Source organism: Arachis ipaensis, chromosome B05 (assembly GCF_000816755.2).
Source record: "Arachis ipaensis cultivar K30076 chromosome B05, Araip1.1, whole genome shotgun sequence".
Lineage (NCBI taxonomy): Eukaryota > Viridiplantae > Streptophyta > Magnoliopsida > Fabales > Fabaceae > Arachis > Arachis ipaensis.
The window spans coordinates 14,795,920-14,817,020 of NC_029789.2; the positions used below are offsets into that span (position 1 = coordinate 14,795,920).

General features: G+C 37.3%; 2 protein-coding genes across 2 annotated transcripts; one reads left to right on the top strand and one right to left on the bottom strand.

Moving 5' to 3' along the window:
• On the top strand, nucleotides 451–801 carry LOC107640224 (ribonuclease H-like). Its single transcript, XM_016343767.1, has one exon. The coding sequence runs from the start codon at nucleotides 451–453 to the stop codon at nucleotides 799–801; it is 351 nt and encodes a 116-aa protein (XP_016199253.1).
• Nucleotides 4,267–5,187, bottom strand: LOC107640225 (protein FAR1-RELATED SEQUENCE 5-like). The gene is made up of 2 exons (XM_016343768.1): nucleotides 5,018–5,187; nucleotides 4,267–4,960 (listed from the first exon to the last, which is right to left on the bottom strand). Exons 1-2 carry the CDS (start codon nucleotides 5,185–5,187, stop codon nucleotides 4,267–4,269), a joined length of 864 nt encoding a protein of 287 aa, XP_016199254.1.

Here is a 21,101-nt window from a genome sequence, read left to right on the forward strand (position 1 = left end):
ACTTTTTGATTGACTTTGAAATTAGAACGGCTTATCCTTATAAGATATATTTTCATTTCTTTTAGATATTTATTAAAAATATTTGGAGTGAATACTAATATTATAATTGATAATTAAAATCAAAATTCAACTGTATCAAAACCAATTTTTTTGAATTAATTTTATCACTGTCAATAAATATAACAATTATTAATTATTTTTATTTGCAACCTTAATACCTAATCACATATAAACCAAAAAATAACTAAATTAAATACTACTTTTAATCCAAATTAGCTCTTCATAGGGAATACAATAATCTTTATTAAGGATGCCACGTTACACGAGACGTGTTCTCCCATCTGAGTAGTTTATAAGGTTAGCTGAAGATTAAAAATATCATATAAGGAAGGTAGTTTATTGAAGAAAGGGAGTTATATTATGGAGAGGTGAAGCTTCAATGTAGACTCAATGGAAGGTGGTAGGCATAACTATTATGTTGTGAGGAAGGGTAGGGTTCCTGGAATTTACACGAATTGGGTTGATTGTGAGAGGCAAGTTTCGGGTTTCAAGGGTAATGAGTATAAAGGATTCCAAGTGCGACGTGAGGCGGTGGAGTGGCTGAACTCCGGAGGAGACAACAGTGGGGAACACGACGATGACCGTGGAGGAGGTGGCCAACCAAGCAATGACAATAGAGGGACATTATCTAGTTACTTTCGAGGTTTGAGCATAACTAGTGGCGAAAAAAGTGTTTTTAATGTTGGGGGTTGTAGTAGCTCCTTTGAGGTTGTAGGTATGTACTCTGTGTACCTTGAATAATTAAATTCTAAATGGTTAGTAACGTTGATTCCGTTGTTTATAGTTGATTTCAAAGGTGGGTTTGCAGTACCGTGTGTTAAGAAGGAAGAGGAGGTCGTTGTCGCGGGGACATGGAAGAGATGTTGCGGCGGGCGTATGTGGCTGTATCATTTCCTCCACCGAGTTATTACCGCATGGATTCGTGCACGAGGGAAGGGGGCAATGTTGTCGGCTTCATAGTGGTGATTTCGGACAACCACCTAGGACTGAAACTTATTGCCCGAGGCGTTCTCTTCTCTGACGAAGTAAAAGCAAGGCAAGATGCATCTTTAAAGATGCTTAACAAGATTGTGGAAACAACTAGATTGACTGTTGTCGACTTCAACTATAACCGAGTCCGCGAACTTGACTTGGAGAACTCACAACTTAAGGAGGAGGTTTCAGCCCTCCAAAGTTATCTCTTTGGGATGTGACTCTTTCTATTCTGGGTGTGAAAAATGTTTGTTGTTCATTAGTTGCTTTTAGTCATGGATTAGGTGGGTCATGGCATTGTTAGAAGTGTGCTCTGTATGTAGTTGTTGAAACCTTCAATTGTTATTTGATGATGGATTTTGTAATTAGATAGAGTTTTAACCGACGTTGTTATTAGCTTAGCTATATGAAGCTTGATCTTGTTCCTGAAAAGGTTGTCCACTTATTTTCTTATTAGCTAGAACCTGCAAGTTGAAGTTGATGGATGTTGCAATTACTCAGAGTTTGAACCAACGTTCTAATTGGCTTAGCTATGTGAAGCTTGATCTTGTTCCTGAAAAGGTTGTTCACTTATTTTCTTATTAGCTACAAGATGTGAACTCTAATTTAATGTATATTTTTAGTTATGTTAAATATGTGTTATTTGAGTTGATAAAGTATTCAGCAATAGTTTAAAAATAAGCTTCTCTGTATAGAGGCATGGTGGAAGTAGGGTTCAACCCCATATACTAGGAATCTTTAAAAAGTAAAAATAATTCGAAAGGGGGATTCAGATTGGGGTTTGAGATTAGGCACAAATAAGGAGACTTTCCATATGGTAGATGTAAAAGTTGCTTAACAAGTATATAAAGTAACTACGGGTGACATTGGCTTTGACATCTTTAAGTCATGCAATTTCAAATTTAATTGCTTGTGTTTATTGATATTTTCATAATGTGCCAGAGTAAGGTGAGTAGGTTTAGATTTGATCTTTTATATAACATTTAACTGCGAATTATTTATGTTTAAAAACAATGGTACCAGGTCATCAAAATAGGACATACACAGTGATGGTTTACTCAGCAATTGGCATACTTGGAAATTTAATTAACAAGAAAGCATGATAAAAGTATGACAACTGCAATAGAAAATTATCAAATCAATGAGATTTAGGAAATCCTTTATTAAGTGTGCAATAAAAGTTGCAGTTGAGTATGGAGATGGAGGCCAGACATATGATTGACAAAAAAGACACTATGGTTTGATAGAGACGACATGAGAGGATTAGGGATCAGTGTGTTGTCTTCTCAGTCATTTCAGATCTTGGAAGGAGTGGTAATGTTTGTGTTTGAGAAAGATGTCCCGAAATTTCAGTAAGTGAGATTATGTTCATGAAGGACCTTTTGTGGTGACGTCCAAATTTTTTTATCGTGTCTATATCCGTTTGAGTTAGAGTGTGGGTGTCATGCTGTAACCAATGCACAATGTTAATTGGGCCTGACCTCTCTTACGGGCCCAATACAAAATCATACTCAGGAAGACCCATTATTGTATAAAAAGGAATACATGTTAGGAAGGTATTGAGTTGTACTGTACGTTCCTTACTATGACATTGGCTCAAGAGTTGAAGCTTCTAATGGAAGTCACGATGACGAGGCATGCCAAATCAACTGAGACGGATCCATCTACGGATGAGCAGCAGGCGATGGAATCGGGCATTGACAAGTAAGTATGGAAAACCCTAACTATGTCTTCAAATCATTCTGGAAATCCCTTGGTATAATAGACACATGTTTGTTATGTGTTTTATTCAGAGATGGTACCCAATGATGGAACCAAGTCGTCCAACGATATGGACCACAGGCTGTTGGACCTTCTCAGTCGCGTAAACGATGTAAGAAAAACTGATCCTTCGTTGCATTTTATGGCTCGTGGTTTTAGCCAGTTCGTCGACCAGTTGAACTTATGAAAGATTTTGACTATACTTTTTGGGTTCATAATATAACATCTTCGTCACGAGGACAGGACGATGGAAGCGATTCTGAAGTCGCAGGCAGATCAAATACAAAAGCTTACTAAAGTCATCATGGGGCACGGGAAGGTTCTTGAAGCACTGTTGAGGGAACAAAGGAAGTTTTCTGATGTTGTACACGAAGAGGTAGTGCAGTCGGCAAAAAAAGAAAGTCAGAAGGTCCTAAACCCCCAAATGTGTGCTCATCCAAAATCTAAAGTATGTGAAGGGACAAAGGCCTCAAAATGCGACACCGCAAGAAACAAAGGAAAGGCTAAGGTTATCGAAATTGGTCAGCAGGCTACAAAGAAGGGTAAAGGTAAAAGGAACGCAGAGAGTTCCAGCTCCAACATTCCAGCTCCACCATTGAAGGTACGTATGAATGGGGTATTGGATATCATTCTTTATTAGTGTTTACATTGTGCGTTTGATGGGGTAGCAATGTAAATAATTTTTTTTATCAGTGAAAGTTAGATTTTGACCCGGGGGATGACTTCGGCTCCGTTAGCGATGTCCGACAACAAGGTTCGGGAACCCCATTCACTTACTATACCTACCTATCTTCCTTTATGAATGGTGCTGAGATGCCAGAGGTAAACTGATTGTTTTACATTTACGTAAATTCACAACAAATGTGTCCGTACAGTTAAGTGAACATGGGAGTTATATTACTTTTGGTAGTGCTTCAATCTATTGTTTCGACCCCCCACCAGGGGTGCAGTTTATTGGAATGGAGCTTGCCGTTGCAGCATACATTTTCTCGGCCATATTGCCAAAAAAGTTAGTCACACGACAACAAATATTTTCTTACACTACCTGGCTTCGGGTTTATCATTTGTCCTCGTGTTAGTGTTGCTAATTACTACAATATTAAATCGTGTAGAGAGATGCTAGTCCCGGACGACCATTGTAATAGAACAAGGGAGTCACTCCAAACACTGATTCCGGGAAGAATGGTTGTAGATGACGTAAGTTAATATAAATTTTAATATTATTCAAAATGGCTCGTGTTGTGATGATGTGATGAGTTTTTTTTTGTGTTTTGAAATAAGTTAATAAATTAAGTAAACTATTTTTTTGAGTTGATTTCGTTAGGTCCTAAACTTGGTGGCATCCATGTGCACTAAAACTATGCTCGATGATTTGGATATGAAGTGGTGGTTGCCAACAACATTTGCCGTAAGTTACAAAACCATAGCACTGTCCCAATATAAAATTTCAAGTCCTTTAATTGACATAGTTCTTTATTGTGTATGGGTGGCTGTTAGCAAAGACTTCTTTTGGAACTGGGCTAGAAGCTCGTTATTCCGATAATCACGTACCATTAGCTTCAGGTTCTGCACAAGTTCAAGAATAGTACGCTTCAATTGAAGGAAATTCTTGACTACAGCGTTTATACCTTCGCATTGAGATGTGGTCCTAAACTCGGCGCAAAATTTATTCCTCAAATATGCATTCACCCACATTTCCTTCTTATCGAACACCTGCCTCGCCCATAGGCTATCTTGAAGTTTGAACTCTTCAATCGCTAGGTCCCACTCAGTCAGGAATTCACGAATGTCGATGTCCGCATATAACCATCGATTAAATCGTAATCGGAGTGACGGCTCCTTCACGTTGGCCATAATATTTTTCTGAAAATGCCATGCACATAGGCGGTAGGTTGCCTTCGGGAATACTAAAGTTATGGCTTTACGCATCGCCTCATGCCCATCTGTAACAACCACTGATGGCTCCTTCATGCACATCACCTCCATGTTCTGCAATATCCACTTATACGAATCAAATGTCTCATCCATTAGTAAACAAAAACCGAAAATGGTGGTCTGCTTGTGGTTGTTGGCCCCTGAGAAGATTACCAATGGCCGCCTATACTTGTTCTTCTTGTATGTCGCATCGAATGCAAGGACATCCCCGAAGTACTGGTAATCGACTCGGCTGCCCCCATCAGCTCAAAACATATTGCCAAGCATTCCATCATCGGTCAAACTGTACCGTGCCATGGCCATCGGATCCGATTCTGTCTTACCTTCTAAATATGCAAGCGCAGCGTCTGTATTGCCTTCCGCAATCGTTACATGACTTCTTTTATCAATGTGATTATAGGCATCCTTCTTTAAGAAGCCAACCAACAAGTATCTCCAGCCATCCCGGCCATATATCATACACTCTTCGCTGTCGAAATTTCATACTCGTTCAACCCATCTATCTGAGCTTTGGCGGCATCCGTGAGTGATCGGTACTTCGCAATCAAATGCACCATGCAACTAGGGGTCAAGTCATGATTGTGCTTGTTTTCAATCTTCCTTACTCGCCACAGAAAAGCACTCTTGTCAAGGTATATGGAGAACTTCGCCTCGCAATTAGTCCTCGTTTCTAGTTTATGAACCCTCATCCTATCTAACCGATTATAGTGCTTTGCATCTCTCAAACCTTGCCTGTTGCAGAAGAACCTCCGCCTTGTGACAATACCATCCTTATCCTTCCAGGAATCCCCCTTCCTAACTCCAAAGCCGTGATATTTTCCAAACTTCTTATAGAACTCATACGCGTCCTCATCACTCCTAAATACCTTCTTAATTATGTCTTCCACATCTATCCCTTCAACATCACCAAATTCTCCCATGTCTCGGTAGAAAAATTCACTCTCGGTAGTATTGTGAGTCGTATCCTCATCCACATTCTTTGATCCATTTCTAGTGTAGGCATTCTCTTGACAAGCATCATCGTTGTCACACATCTTGTTGGTGGTTCCCATCTACAGATTCCAAGACAGAACAAATCCACAAAAACACTATCAACCCATCTCACTTAAGTCATATTCCCATTAGACAATAAACGAAGCCACCGACAACCACCTAAATGCTATTTCCAAACAAACCTGTTCTAATGTCCATCATCCCTACTTAGGTAGCATGCTTAAACTTTTGTAATTAGAGTACACCGAAATGTCAGGAGAAGAACAAGTACTCTACTTTAAATTAGCCCTTTCTAAAATTTCTATCATCTTAGAACCTTCTCTAATAACATTTTACACCTAAACAGATTCAGACACAAACCTACTGCTATAGCAAACTTAAATACTCGCCAAATTAATGACACTAATCATTGCTAAGAATAAACTCCCATACTCCTCTGTACAGACATAACATACTAAAATAAAATTAGCCAACAAATTATTTGCCAAAAATATGCCAGCAATTCGGAATTATTACATCCTTAAATGACATAAAAATTTGCAGCAAAACCTACTTGTCATCACTTCAAATGTTCACATTCAAGGACCAAAAAAATTAAGTAATGCAAACAAAAATAGAAACAGAACCAAATTAATGAAAATAAAGGGTACATAATATTATCTCAATTAACTCTTAAAAAATCTTCTCTTTTCATTTTATTGACATTTAATAGCATTCATTTTTTATCATACATAAATGAAAAATTTTAGGCATAGGCCAAATAGAATGATATAATGGGATTATATACTTTTGGGTGTGTTTGGATTAAAATTTAGAAATGGGAGTTTCTGTAAAATTGGTTTTACAAAATTGATTTTCATCAAAAGTAAGTTGGTATTGACGTGGTTTTTGTTTGACAATTTTTATACTAAAATAGATTATAGTGAACTAAGTGTTGTTCGTATCATATTATTCAAATTAACATTTCGATAAAATACATTCAAAACGACATAAATTTAAATAAATTTTCTATATTATTTTGTAATCTTATTTTAAGTATTTGAATAAATATTCATACTCTTTTTTCTTGTACTCTCAATACTATTTAGTACTCTTATAGAATTAATAGAATCATAATACAAGGAAAAAACATATTTCCATACAAAAATAAACAATAGGTCAAAATTTCATATAAACATGACAATTATAAGAATTCTATAAAAAGAAATAAATGATATTAGACTTTATTGGATGCTCCCAACACTAAGTCAAACGATCAGAAGCCCCCAAGATGTGCATCCAACCCTGACTTTTCTCCGAAAGATTAGATTTAGTAATTATTTTAGCTTAGTATTTATTTTAGCAATCAACAATGGATTCAATCTTCAGTTATGAACCCCATAAAAATTTTGCCATCATAATCAACCAAATTCAACTCTAATCATTTTCAGCAAAGAAACATGATTTACATATTTACATAAACAAGAAATTAGCTTAGTCACTATTTCAGCAACACAATTCAGCCATGGTGTTTCACAGCAAATAATATTAAATAACTGATTATTCAGCAACATGACAATAAACTCAACTTTCAATCAATACCAAATCCCTTCCGTAACAAACTAATTTAACCTAACTAATTTCACTAACCCATTCAACTTTCAACAAAAATATCAGAGTGCAGTGATGAATGACGTCATCCAAATTGAAATAGAAAGAACACGAAAATTTCTTAAAACTCACCAGATCGGGTTGCACGTCAGAGGTTAACGGTGACGACGAAGCTGACCGCGACGCTCGAGGCAACAATACGACACCAACAACGTCCCACCGTAACTTGTTGCCTCTTCTGCTAGAGACGAACACCGCATCGAACACGCGTATCGGAGGCAGCATCCGAGTTCGATACCGTGACGAAGATATCAGCAATGACGACCGGTCCTGGCCCCGGTCCCATATAAGAAGTATTACAATCACTTTAGACTATTATAATATCAGCAGTGTCATAAACTCATAATAAACCCACGCATAACTTTTTCTTACTCCATCTCGAATAGAATTTTTTGTCTGTGGATAATATTACCCATTTCTTTAGGGCCTCCTAGTAAAGTGTAGAACATATTCTCAAACAAAAGAAGTCTGTATAACAACGGCCCACTGAACCTACCTCCTATGATTTGCTTATTTAACCAAACCATCAAACCATTCTCCCTAATAAAACTCTTAAGCAGAACTGTTCCGTTCTTCTTTGTGCACGGATATGACTTCACCATTGACGTGTCCTCCTCTAACGTTGACATGCAATATCAACAGGAAAATTTGGTGGTGCTTATATCAAAGAAAAGCATAGTATGTTGATATTACATGTCAATGTTAGCCAAAGACACGTCAATGGTGAAGTCACATCCGTGCACAAAGAAGAACAGAACCGTTCTGCTTAAGAGTTTTATTAGGGAGAATGGTTTGATGGTTTGGTTAAATAAACAAGTCATAGGAGGTGGGTTTAGTGGACCGTTGTTATACGGATTTCTTTTGTTTGAGAATGTGCTGTATACTTTACTAGGAGGCCCTAAAGAAATGGGTAATGTTATCCATGGACAAAAAATTCTATTCGAGATGGAGTAAGAAAAAGTTATGCGTGAGTTTATTATATGAGTTTATGACACTGCTGATATTATAATAGTCTAAAGTGATTGTAATACTTCTTATAATTATATCATTTTTGTTGTAACACCCTACCATACAGAGTCTTATGCTTAAGTCATAATTCAAAGATGGCAAGGTATTACGACCTCTAAAACAAAAATTTAGTACGTATAGTAGTATGAATGATTGATTATAACTAGGAGCCTTTTTAGAAAAAGGGGTAAACAAAAACCGTAACTCGAAAGCGCAACACTCCGATCGATAACGTAACGAACAGGGATAAGCTAATGCGAGATTATATATACAAAGGAGTGTCAAAAACAGGAATATCAAGACTCAAAATCCGGTTGCAAAGATAACCGGTCTGAGCATAACAATATATACATATAATAAAATAAGGAAAACCCCAAAGGAAACCCAAAGGGACACAAATACAGAAACCTATTCTCCAAAATCTCCTATGAGAGGAGTCATCACAGTTGTATTATGTAATGGAGATAAAAGTATCTAAGCAAAACATATAAACCAAAACAGAGTCCCGAGAACAAAGGATCTTCGCTAATCCAGAAGTCTCCAGCATGCCTCAGCGAGAAACCTCACGTCCTGCATCTGAAAACCACAAAATTCGCATGGGTGAGAACCAGAGGTCCCCAGCATGGTAACAGCTTCCACATATATAATATATAATAATACAGGAAAGCCGAAGGCAATCCTAGAACTTCCTCCAGATAATATCAAAGCTTATAAACAAGCTAAACCGTAAGTGGCAACTGACTAAAGATCCTTCAGTCTAACTAATACTCCCCTTTCCAATTCCTTCAAACCTCCCAACCACCAGCAGAAGTATAATATAGCAAACACAGTTATATCAGACAAGAGATTTACAATTAAGAACAGATAAGGCATTTAGGCAATTAGCAAGTAATATGCAATCAAATAGGCAATCTCAAACAATTCATATAGTATGCATATGATGAATGCCTGTCCCTAGTGGCTGATGATATCATCTGTCGATTATAGAGCCAACCCGACAAGTCCTGGTAGCTAACCTTGGACTGTCCCTCTGTCGCGCATCCCTAACTCGAGTTATACTCATCATAAACTTGATCATAATCATGATCCATATCCATCACCCTCACTGGTGAATATTTACGGGGGCGAGCTCATCCGGGCTTTCACAGTGCCCGGCCACACTTACGACATAGGGTCAAAAGAGCTTCGAGTCTCAACCTGGAGCACGTGGTGGCTAGCTACTGCTTCCTCCCAGGGAAACCCTCATCTCCGATGGTGGAAGTGCAAACATTCACAATTCATTCAACAGCATATATGCATTTACACTTAGCCATAATCATGGCTCTGCCGTAACACGACAATAATCCAGCCATCCGGCTCACAGTAAATCCATAACCAGTCAATTCATTAACAATTATGGCACTTCGGCCCATGGCATAACAAGCACTTCCACCGCCATCCTCCGCATCTCACATAATCATCTTTGATCCTCAATGATCATCCATTTTCCCTTGCTTCACTTGCAAGTTACCACATTCACTAGCCCCTTTTTTTTTCATTACTAGGCATATCATAATGATTTAAGACATAAGTGGTGAGATCGGAGGCTTAGAAGTATGAAATTTGGCTTTTAAAACTCAAAAATCAACTTTGGGATGAAAACAGGGCCACGCGTACGCGCCCTCCACGCGTACGCGCACTCCACGCGCACGCGTGGATGGCCACAAAACTCATCGACGCGCAAGCGTCATGTGCGCGGACGCGCGGGTTGAAAAATAGCCAAACGACGCGCAAGCGTCAGCCACGCGTACGCGTGGGTGCTCTTGCGCCCCAGGCACAAAACTGGCACAACTCTGGCACAACTCTCTGGAAAATGGCTGGGTATTTGGTGCAGCGCATCGACGCGCTCGCGCACACCACGCGCACGCGTGGATGGTGCTTTCTCGATGAACAGCGTGTACGCGCCAAGTGCGCCTACGCGCGGGGAGTCATTCTGCTAAAAATTTTCTAAGTTAAAAGCTGCAGAATTCACAGATTCAACCCCCAATCTTCCGACGGACATAACTTTCTCATTTTAAATCGTTTTCCGCCCGTTCTTTCAACGGCATGGACATCCCGGATCCAATTTCATTTCTAAACAAGTTTGGTACAAACAGGGATCCGTAGTCCAAGTTGTGTCTCGTCAAAATATGCCCAAAAATCATGTTTTCATACAAAACCACAAAGTGCCATTTTCAAAACAAGCCATTTTCAACTCTTTTCAAAATCAACCAAAACATGCCAATTTCAACCCTTTTTGAAATCAATCAAAATGTACCAAAAATCAACATGAAGCCATCATCAACTCACACATTGACACTTTACCAAAATTCCCAAAGTCACCATCCAACCATTTTAACACTTCTCAATCAAATGGCTAAAGGACAAACACAATATCATGTCATGCATCCTTCCTCATCCCAATTTCCAATAATATTATTTCCAATCAGCCATCATTATACATAATCAACATCATACTCACCATCAACATAGTACCACCCATCAATTCAACCTCAATCACCCATCAAGCATATATCATAACATGCATTTCTCATATATCCCACAATCAAGGCATCAATATTCATAATCACATATATGAACACATCATATATCTCAACCATTCAACAACATCAATAATTCAATGCCTATCTTAGGGCCTCTAGCCTAAGTATTTCCTACCACATTACATATTAGATATGGGAAACCGAGACCATACCTTAGCCGATTTCCCAAGCTCAACCGGAGCACTTCCAAACCACTTGTCCACAAGCTCTCAAGGTATCAACACCTCCAAGAACAGATTTTATCACACAAAACCCTCTCCCAAGCTTTTCAAAATCACCAATCAAGCTCCAATATTCACATATACACAACCTAAGCCACAATCATCATACCCATACACAACATCTCAATACCCAAACATCATAGAACAACAATTTATACTAGGATTGAGAATCTTACCACATCCAAAGTCTAAGGAGACAAGATTAACCTTCTTCTTCAAGAGAGTTGGGTCCTATAACATCAAAGAACCCAAAATCTCAACATTTTTGCTCATGAAACTCGAAATCAAGCCTGGGGTGGCTTACCTCAAGATTGATTGTATAGGTTTTGTAGAGCTCTCCGTGGTGAACGCGTGGCCGTAAACGGTACGGCGATCAGAGCTCTAGATCAAAAGTTATGGTGGTTTGAAGATCGAGTGAGAGAAAGAACTTGAGAGAGTGTTCTTCCCTCCATGGCCTCCATTTCAGCGTGTTTGAGTGATAAGTGAGGAGAGAGAATGCTGAAATGAGTATTTTAGGGTTTAGTTATGTTGGGCCAAGGGCCCACTTTGGATCCGGTTGGTCCAGTTTGGCCCGTTCGGTCCAATCTTGGTCCGATTTCTATAAAATTGGTACCAAAATTCTCGTCTCAAACTCCTCTATCACATTTAGCCATAAAAATAATATTTTTGGCTTTCTAGAATAAATTCTCATTTATGGGTTAATTAGCCATTAATTAACCGGGTCTTACATTTGTGGTTAAGTATTTAAGTTATTACAGTTTAAGAGTTTGTAAGTGAACCATTACAGTAGATAAAATTTATTAATTAGTATATTTTAAGGTCCAATTTGGGAAAACAACTTAATTAAGCTACTTTAGAAAAAATAACTTAAAGTAATAAATGACTATATTAAAAGTAACTTATAAATAAGTTATTTTGTATTTGGATTTTTAGTTTTAAAAGTGCATGTTTTATAAAAATGTGATAAAAAGTAGTTTATGAGAGAAGTCATTTTTTTTAACTTCTCTATAAGCTCCTAAATAGCTTCTTAGAAAGCTGCAATTTGGTTTTGAAAATTGCACCAAATATTAATACTACTAATTTTCATAAGTCAAAAATAGATGTATGTTTAACTAGCTATTCTAACCCAATCATAAAAATATCGTTTTTTAAACAGAATATTCTGTTATCTTAAACGTTATTCTTACGGCAGGGAGTTAATTGGAAAAAAAATTAACGTATAGGGACCCAATTAAAAAAAAATATGAAGACCTAATTGAAAATTTGGTAAAACTATAAAGACCTGTAGAGTAATTAAACCTCAACTTATTCAGATAAAACGACGTCGTTTTAACGTTAAATATGTCAAGGCCTATTTAGCTTAAAAGAATTTGATACAATATAAATTTACATTAATTTTGCATCGTTATGATATTTATTATGTTAGTATTTTTTTTCAATAAATTATTAATTATAGGGTATAATTGAGGAAAATAAACTTATTAATAAAACTTGATACATTATTATATATGTTAAGTAAATAAAAAATAATTGAGAGGATTAAATAGTAAATCTAATTATCTTCCTAACTTTGACACTTGTCAAACTTTTTTATATCTCATAAATAAATATTTTTTTTTAAATTTTTAAATAATTTGTTAATTTGTTTGTACTTATTGTACTATAAATATTAACATAATAATTGGGCCAATTTAGTTGGAGCCCAGTAAGATAGGCCATTACGACTTGAAAGCACAATGAAGCCCAACCCATAATAGCATAAAACGTTATAACTAACTCGTACTCCTACTACAGTCCACAGTGCCACTTGTTTGGGCATTTTGCTGGTAGGACGACGCAAATGTTGACCACTTCCCTACTTTTTTTTTGGGACTGGACCATTGTCGTTGCTACTTGCTAGTATGATAAATATAGAGGTCTTTAATTATCAAATAAAAAAAATAAATGTTTTTCTTTTCCTATTTAAAAGTTTCGGATTTAAATTTTACTGGTTAGAACCGAAAAAATCTTTTAGCCGTTGTTGTAATGTGTGATAAATATGTGTGATAAAACATATATTGTTGTTATATACACATTCCAGCACTTTTTGATCTAGTTAAAAATTTTTATCGTTTATCTTTGTAATATGTAATATCATTTTCTTTAGATGTTTTTAATTTACAAGTAAATTTAATTACAAAAATAATGCTACAATATTATTTAAGTAAAAAAATATATTATTGCCATGTACATATTTGATTACTTTTTGATTGACTTTGAAATTAGAATGGTTTATCTTTATAAGATATATTTTCATTTCCTTTAGATATTTATTAAAAATATTTGGAGTGAATACTAATATTATGATTGATAATTAAAATCAAAATTCAACTGTATCAAAACCAATTTTTTTTAATTAATTTTATCACTGTTAATAAATATAACAATTAATTATTTTTATTTGCAGCCTGAATACCTAATCACATATAAACCAAAAAATAACTAAATTAAATACTACTTTTAATCCAACTTAGCTCTTCATAGGGAATACAATAATCTTTATTAAGGATGCCACGTTACACGAGACGTGTTCTCCCATCTGAGTAGTTTATAAGGTTAGCTGAAGATTAAAAATATCATATAAGGAGGGTAGTTTATTGAAGAAAAGGGGTTATATTATGGAGAGGTGAAGCTTCACTATAGAGATAATGAGTATAAAGAATTCGGGTTTCAAGGATAATGAGTATAAAGAATTCCAAGTGCGGCGTGAGGCGGTGGAGTGGCTGAACTCCGGAGGAGACAACAGTGGGGAACACGACAATGACCGTGGAGGAGGTGGCCAACCAAGCAATGACAATAGAGGGACATTATCTAGTTACTTTCGAGGTTTGAGCATAACTAGTGGCGAAAAAAGTGTTTCTATTGTTGGGGGTTGTAGTAGCTCCTTTGAGGTTGTAGGTATGTACTCTGTGTACCTTGAATAATTAAATTCTAAATGGTTAGTAACGTTGATTCCGTTGTTTATAGTTGATTTCAAAGGTAGGTTTGCAGTACCGTGTGTTAAGAAGGAAGAGGAGGTCGTTGTCGCGGGGGACATGGAAGAGATGTTGCGGCGGGTGTGTGTGGCTGTATCATTTCCTCCACCGAGTTATTACCACATGGATTCGTGCACGAGGGAAGGGGGCAATGTTGTCGGCTTCATAGTGGTGATTTCGGACAACCACCTAGGACTGAAACTTATTACCCGAGGCGTTCTCTTCTCTGACGAAGTAAAAGCAAGGCAAGATGCATCTTTAAAGATGCTTAAGAAGATTGTGGAAACAACTAAATTGACTGTTGTCGACTTCAACTATAATCGAGTCCGTGAACTTGAGTTGGAGAAATCACGACTTAAGGAGGAGGTTTCAGCCCTCCAAAGTTATCTCTTTGGGATGTGACTCTTTCTATTCTGGGTGTGAAAACTGTTTGTTGTTCATTAGTTGCTTTTAGTCATGGATTAGGTGGGTCATGGCATTGTTAGAAGTGTGCTCTGTATGTAGTTGTTGAAACCTTCAATTGTTATTTGATGATGGATTTTGTAATTAGTCAGAGTTTTAACCGACGTCGTTATTAGCTTAGCTATATGAAGCTTGATCTTGTTCCTGAAAAGGTTGTCTACTTCTTTTCTTATTAGCTAGAACCTGCAAGTCGAAGTTGATGGATGTTGCAATTACTCAGAGTTTGAACCAACGTTCTAATTGGCTTAGCTATGTGAAGCTTGATCTTGTTCCTGAAAAGGTTGTTCACTTATTTTCTTATTAGCTACAAGATGTGAACTCTAATTTAATGTATATTTTTAGTTATGTTAAATATGTGTTATTTGAGTTGATAAAGTATTCAGCAATAGTTTAAAAATAAGCTTCTCTGTATAGAGGCATGGTGGAAGTAGGGTTCAACCCCATATACTAGAAATCTTTAAAAAGTAAAAATAATTCGAAAGGAGGATTCAGATTGGGGTTTGAGATTAGTTACAAATAAGGGGACTTTCCATATGGTAGATGTAAAAGTTGCTTAACAAGTATATAAAGTAACTACGGGTGACATTGGCTTTGACATCTTTAAGTCATGCAATTTCAAATTTAATTGCTTGTGTTTATTGATATTTTCATAATGTGCCAGAGTAAGGTGAGTATGTTTAGATTTGATCTTTTATATAACATTTAATTGTGAATTATTTATGTTTAAAAACAATGGTACCAGGTCATCAAAATAGGACATACACAGTGACAGTTTACTCAGCAATTGGCATAAATTGGAAATTTAATTAACAAGAAAGCATGATAAAAGTATGACAACTACAATAGAAAATTATCAAATCAATGAGATTTAGGAAATCCTTTGTTAAGTGTGCAGTAAAAGTTGCAGTTGAGTATGGAGATGGAGGATTGGATTAGACATATGATTGACAAAAAAGACACTATGGTTTGATGAGGACGGCATGAGAGGATTAGGGATCAGTGTGTTGTCTTCTCAGTCATTTCAGATCTTGGGAGGAGTGGTAACATTTGTGTTTGAGAAAGATGTCCTGAAATTTCAGTAAGTGAGATTATGTTCATGAAGGACCTTTTGTGGTGACGCCCAAATTTTTTTTTATCGTGTCTATATCCGTTTGAGTTAGAGTGTGGGTGTCATGTTGTAACCAATGCACAATGTTAATTGGGCCTGACCTCTCTTACGGGCCCAATACAAAATCATACTCAGAAAGACCCATTAGTGTATAAAAAAGGAATACATGTTAGGAAGGCATTGGGTTGTACTGTACGTTCCTTGCTGTGACATTGGCTCAAGAGTTGAAGCTTCTAATGGAAGTCACGATGACGAAGCATGCCAAAGCAACTGAGACGGATCCATCTATGGATGAGCAGCAGGCGATGGAATCGGGCATTGACAAGTAAGTATGGAAAACCCCAACTATGTCTTCAAATCATTCTGGAAATCCCTTGGTATAATAGACACAGGTTTGTTATGTGTTTTATTCAGAGACGTACCCAATGATGGAACCAAGTCATCCAACGATATGGACCACAAGCTGTTAGACATTTTTAGTCGCATAAACGAGGTAAGAAAAACTGATCCTTCGTTGCATTTTATGGCTCGTAGTTTTAGCCAGTTCGTCGATCAGTTGAACTTATGAAAGATTTTGACTATACTTTTTGGGTTCATAATATAGCATCTTCGTCATGAAGACAGGACGACGGAAGCGATTCTGATCTCGCAAGCAGATCAAATACAAAAGCTTACTGAAGTCATCATGGGGCACGGGAAGGTTCTCAAAGCACTATTGAGGGAACAAAGGAAGTCTTCTGATGTTGTACACGAAGAGGTAGTGCAGTCGGTAAAAAAAGGAAGTCAGAAGGTCCTAAACCCCCAAATGTGTGCTCATCCAAAATCTAAAGTATGTGAAGGGACAAAGGCCTCAAAATGCAACACCACAAGAAACAAAGAAAAGGCTAAGGTTATCAAAAGTGGTCAGCAGGCTACAAAGAAGGGCAAAGGTAAAAAGAATGCAGAGGGTTTCCACTCCAACATTCCAGCTCCACCATTGAAGGTACGTATGAATGGGGTATTAGATATCATTCTTTATTAGTATTTACATTGTGCGTTTGATGGAGTAGCATTCTAAATAATTTTTTTCATCAGCGAAAGTTATATTTTGACCCGGTGGATGACTCCAACTCCGTTAGCGATGTCCGGCAACAAAGTCCGGGAACCCCATTCACTTACTATACCCACCTATCTTCCTTTATGAATGGTGCTGAGATGCCAGAGGTAAACTGATTGTTTTACATTTACGTAAATTCATAACAAATGTGTCCGTACAGTTAACTGAACATTGGAGTAATATTATTTTTGGTAGTGCTTCGATCTATTGTTTCGACCCTCACCAGGGGTGCAGTTTATTGGAATGGAGCTTGCCGTTGCAGCATACATTTTCTCGGCCACATTGCCAAAAAAGTTAGTCACATGACAACAAATATTTTCTTACACTACCTGGCTTCGGGTTTATCATTTGTCCTTGTGTTAGTGTTGCTAATTACTACAATATTAAATCGTGTAGAGAGATGCTAGTCCTAGACGACCATTGTAATGAAACAAGGGAGTCACTCCAAACACTGATTCCGGGAAGAATTGTTGTAGATGACGTAAGTTAATATAAATTTTAATATTATTCAAAATGGCTCGTGTTGTGATGATGTGATGAGTTATTTTTGTGTTTTGAAATAAGTTAATAAATTAAGTAAACTATTTTTTTGAGTTGATTTCATTAGGTTCTGAACTTGGAGGCATCCATGTGCACTAAAACTAAGCTCGACGATTTGGATATGAAGTGGTGGTTGCCAACAACATTTGCCATAAGTTACAAAACTATAGCACTGTCCCAACATAAAATTTCATGTCATTTAATTGACATAGTTCTTTATTGTGTATGGGTGGATATTAGCAAATTGCTCTGAGCCCTACTTTCCACTACGCTGAGACACTGAATTTTATCAAAAGAAAATATATGGGCTTTGCAGATAAATTAATGAAGGTACTTAATTTTAAGTTACTTTCTCATGTTTGCAAGTTAGGTGTAGCCAACACAACTCTAATTTTTTCATTTGCTGAAATATATGAATTGGAGATATATGTCCCACTATTTAGAGACGGTCATTGATACCTCATGATTGTCGACTTATGTAACGGTGAATTGGTGTACCTTGATTCGGCTAAGTCCGATGTTGCTGCAGAGAGAAAGGCTCGATTAGATCAGATCAAATATGTGGCAAGAGTATGTTTATGGATTGAATGTCACTATAGAGGAAGGACAACGTGAGTAAGGTGAAGGCCTAACGGTTCCTTCTGTGCATGCCTTCTTTATCGAGAACATGTTGAATGAAAGTGTGTTTTACAAGGATGTTGAGCAAGGCCAAACTTTCTATCCTAGGTGTTCCTCATACATCCTTGTTGAACCAGAAATTGGACAGCAAGCTCCAAATTCGTGAGTGATAGACATCATTATTTTCATTGGATATATCATTATTCTTTCAGCATGACTCACGATGATGGTTATTATTTCAGTGTTGACTGTGGCATTTGGGTTGCACAGTGGATGATTCAATCACATGTTTGGCGAGATTATAATTTGCAGGTAAATGTGATAAACTCCGTTGAGGTTCCACTCAACATGGACACAAAGGACTATCCTAACATATTGCTAATGTTTCTGTAGGTAGTTAATGATGCAACCAGAATGAGATTGGCTGTTGATCTAGTCATGGGCAGGCATAATGTCATCCGCAATGACATTTCTCAGATGGCGGTTGATAGCTGGGATAAGATGGTGAGGTCTTCAGTAAAAAAGACACGGAATGCAACTAATCCACCCTTAAGTCCCAACTTGTCATTTTAGATTGGAGCTGCTTGACTCCTCTATAGTTATGACTACTGTTTTGGTTTAGGGTTATCTACGTACAATCTCCAATTGCAGCATGCCCTGAGTAGTAATCTAGTGCTAGGTAAATATTATCTTGTGTGTACTAGAATCCGAAATTAGATGGGTCAATTATATGAACTCATGACAACCTTTTGGTGGTACCTTTCACTATATATGTGAAGGTGTGTAATCATAGTATGAATGGTATATATCAGGGTTGGAGATAGTTGCATATGCCCTATGGGTCTGTTAGTTGCACTATGAATTGACATGGGTTGATTCTGTCATTATGCTGGGCCCATAGGGAGGTCCAACCCTGCAATATTTTGATTCACATCAGTTGCTATAATTGTATCTTTATTGTTGGTAGTAGCTTTCTAATTAAAAATATTTTCTGGAAATTCATTTTCCATCCTACTCTAATAGTCGATGTGATTTTTATTGGGTGAAAACATGGGCTCTAAACAAGAGCCACACACCCAAGAAGAACCCGTTACAACGTAACTAAGTAGTAAAATACGGGAATCCCAGCAAATGGTAATATTATATAATCACGAACATATCTTCTAATTGGTAGAAAATGTGTTCATAGTTGTTGATAACCTATATTATCGGCCCATAATGAGGCAACTGTGACCCAAAGCTTCAAACGAGCATAAAAGGGGGTCACATTTGACATTTCCTGTATACATTACTTAAAAATAAAGCTATTTTTAATACATGAGGACCAATTTGGTGGTCTATGTTAGTAAGTTCATTAAACAGAGTCCCGTTAGGCATAACAATATTCAACATATGCTATGATAGTGCATGTGAAGTACATTAAACCCAGTAAATGTTCGATGTAAAATAGTAAAAAAGCATAATTGAAAATTAATTCGCATGATGCAACCACTGCTCCAGATCACACACGTCCATTGAAGATCACAGCAACGTGACATTTGGACTTCTCTTTTGAAACAAACAGAATCCACTATCACAAACTGGGCTGAGGCCTATACTCTCTACAGATAGTTACTAAATGCTCACCAATGCTATATTCCCTGAATGCTTCATGAATCCCCAGTCCTGTAGAAAACAAAATTTAGAGAAACCAGAAAATAAACAAAAGAAGTTTATTGGACTTCAAAAAGAATAGAAAAAGAAATTTCAACCGAATCCCTACAAGTTCTAGAAATTCATCTTCCAATAATGTTTGTTGAAGAGAGCAACTTTTAATAGTCTATTATTGCAATCGTACCAGGGTAGGCTACAGATCGATACATTGATTAATGTCTAAATGGGTATTGGATATCAAATTTAATTATAACGAGATCTTTGATGTTTGTGAATTATCGGCTTTAAGCAACCAAGTAAAAATATAGAACCACCAAGTGTATCCCAACATAATAAAAAAGCAACAAAAAGCTTACATATCATTCAGATCAAAGCGACCTCCTTCCATGACAGATGCTTGGGTGCAAACCATGGCAATCACCCTTTGGTAATAAGCTGTGTTAGTGTCATCTTCAACAATGTGGTCAGCACAAGTCTTAGTTGGATCGGAGATGGTCCCAAAGTTGCATCCGGTCAAACCCGCATCACCTAACTGCATATCATTATACCGGGAAAAATCCCCAATGAATTCAACTTTCATGAGATATACAATACATTGGTTATTTGCTCATGACCCTAGACAATTATAGCATACAGAAAAAAAAAGCCCATGAGTGCTTAATTCTGGTTGTGATCATACCTCCTCCAGCAAAGCAAATTGCTTAATCTCCTGCATCTGTTCATTTAAAGGGGGGACAGGAAGTTTATCTTGTTCATTTCATCTAGCTGTACTTGGTAAGCATCCAGGCATTTTCATTTGGTATGCCCAGTATTCTTACACTTTGTACATTTTCTCTTGCGTCCATTGCTTTTGCCTTTAGACACCTTAGGCGCCCCTTTTGTCCTAACACGCACAGGGTCACGAATAAATTTTAGTTCCCCTTTTGTGTGTTTGACTTCTTCAGCGTGTCCACATTCATGTTCGTGATCCATACATAGCTCCTGAATTCCCTTCATGGCCTTCCCGAACAAATGAAAGTGTTGCACACCTAGGAAAAAAAGCCAGCGGCATGCGGTATGCAATGCACCATGTCTAAGCAAGAAGGACCGGTCGCCTCCATCGTTTGTCTTCTCCACATATTCCTCCAACGCTTTGGCATTCCTCGTCCATCGTTTCATAATCAGCTGCTCTGGGATTTCTTGCAGATGCTCATGCTTCATGACAAAAAAGAGATGGCGACATGGGTATCCGTATTTCGTCCAACCGTCACACCGACACTTGAGCCTTCCCATATTTCGATCAAACAGTACTAGAATAACTCTCCCAGGAGAACCGTACTCTTCCAATGAGTATACCCTTGTGTTCAGAGATCTTCTTACCCGAACCAAATTAACGACTGCAACTCGTTCAATCTCTCGTTTTACGTCCGTAAAGACTTCTTTCGTATA

Bases quoted from the DNA above. Each gene is read 5' to 3' on its own strand.
- LOC107640224 (XM_016343767.1), top strand. From the start codon at position 451: ATGGAAGGTGGTAGGCATAACTATTATGTTGTGAGGAAGGGTAGGGTT.
- LOC107640225 (XM_016343768.1), bottom strand. From the start codon at position 5,187: ATGATATATGGCCGGGATGGCTGGAGATACTTGTTGGTTGGCTTCTTA. The intron at 4,961-5,017 runs GTACAGTTTGAC...TGATGGGGGCAG, and splicing joins GATCCGATGGCCATGGCACG to CCGAGTCGATTACCAGTACT.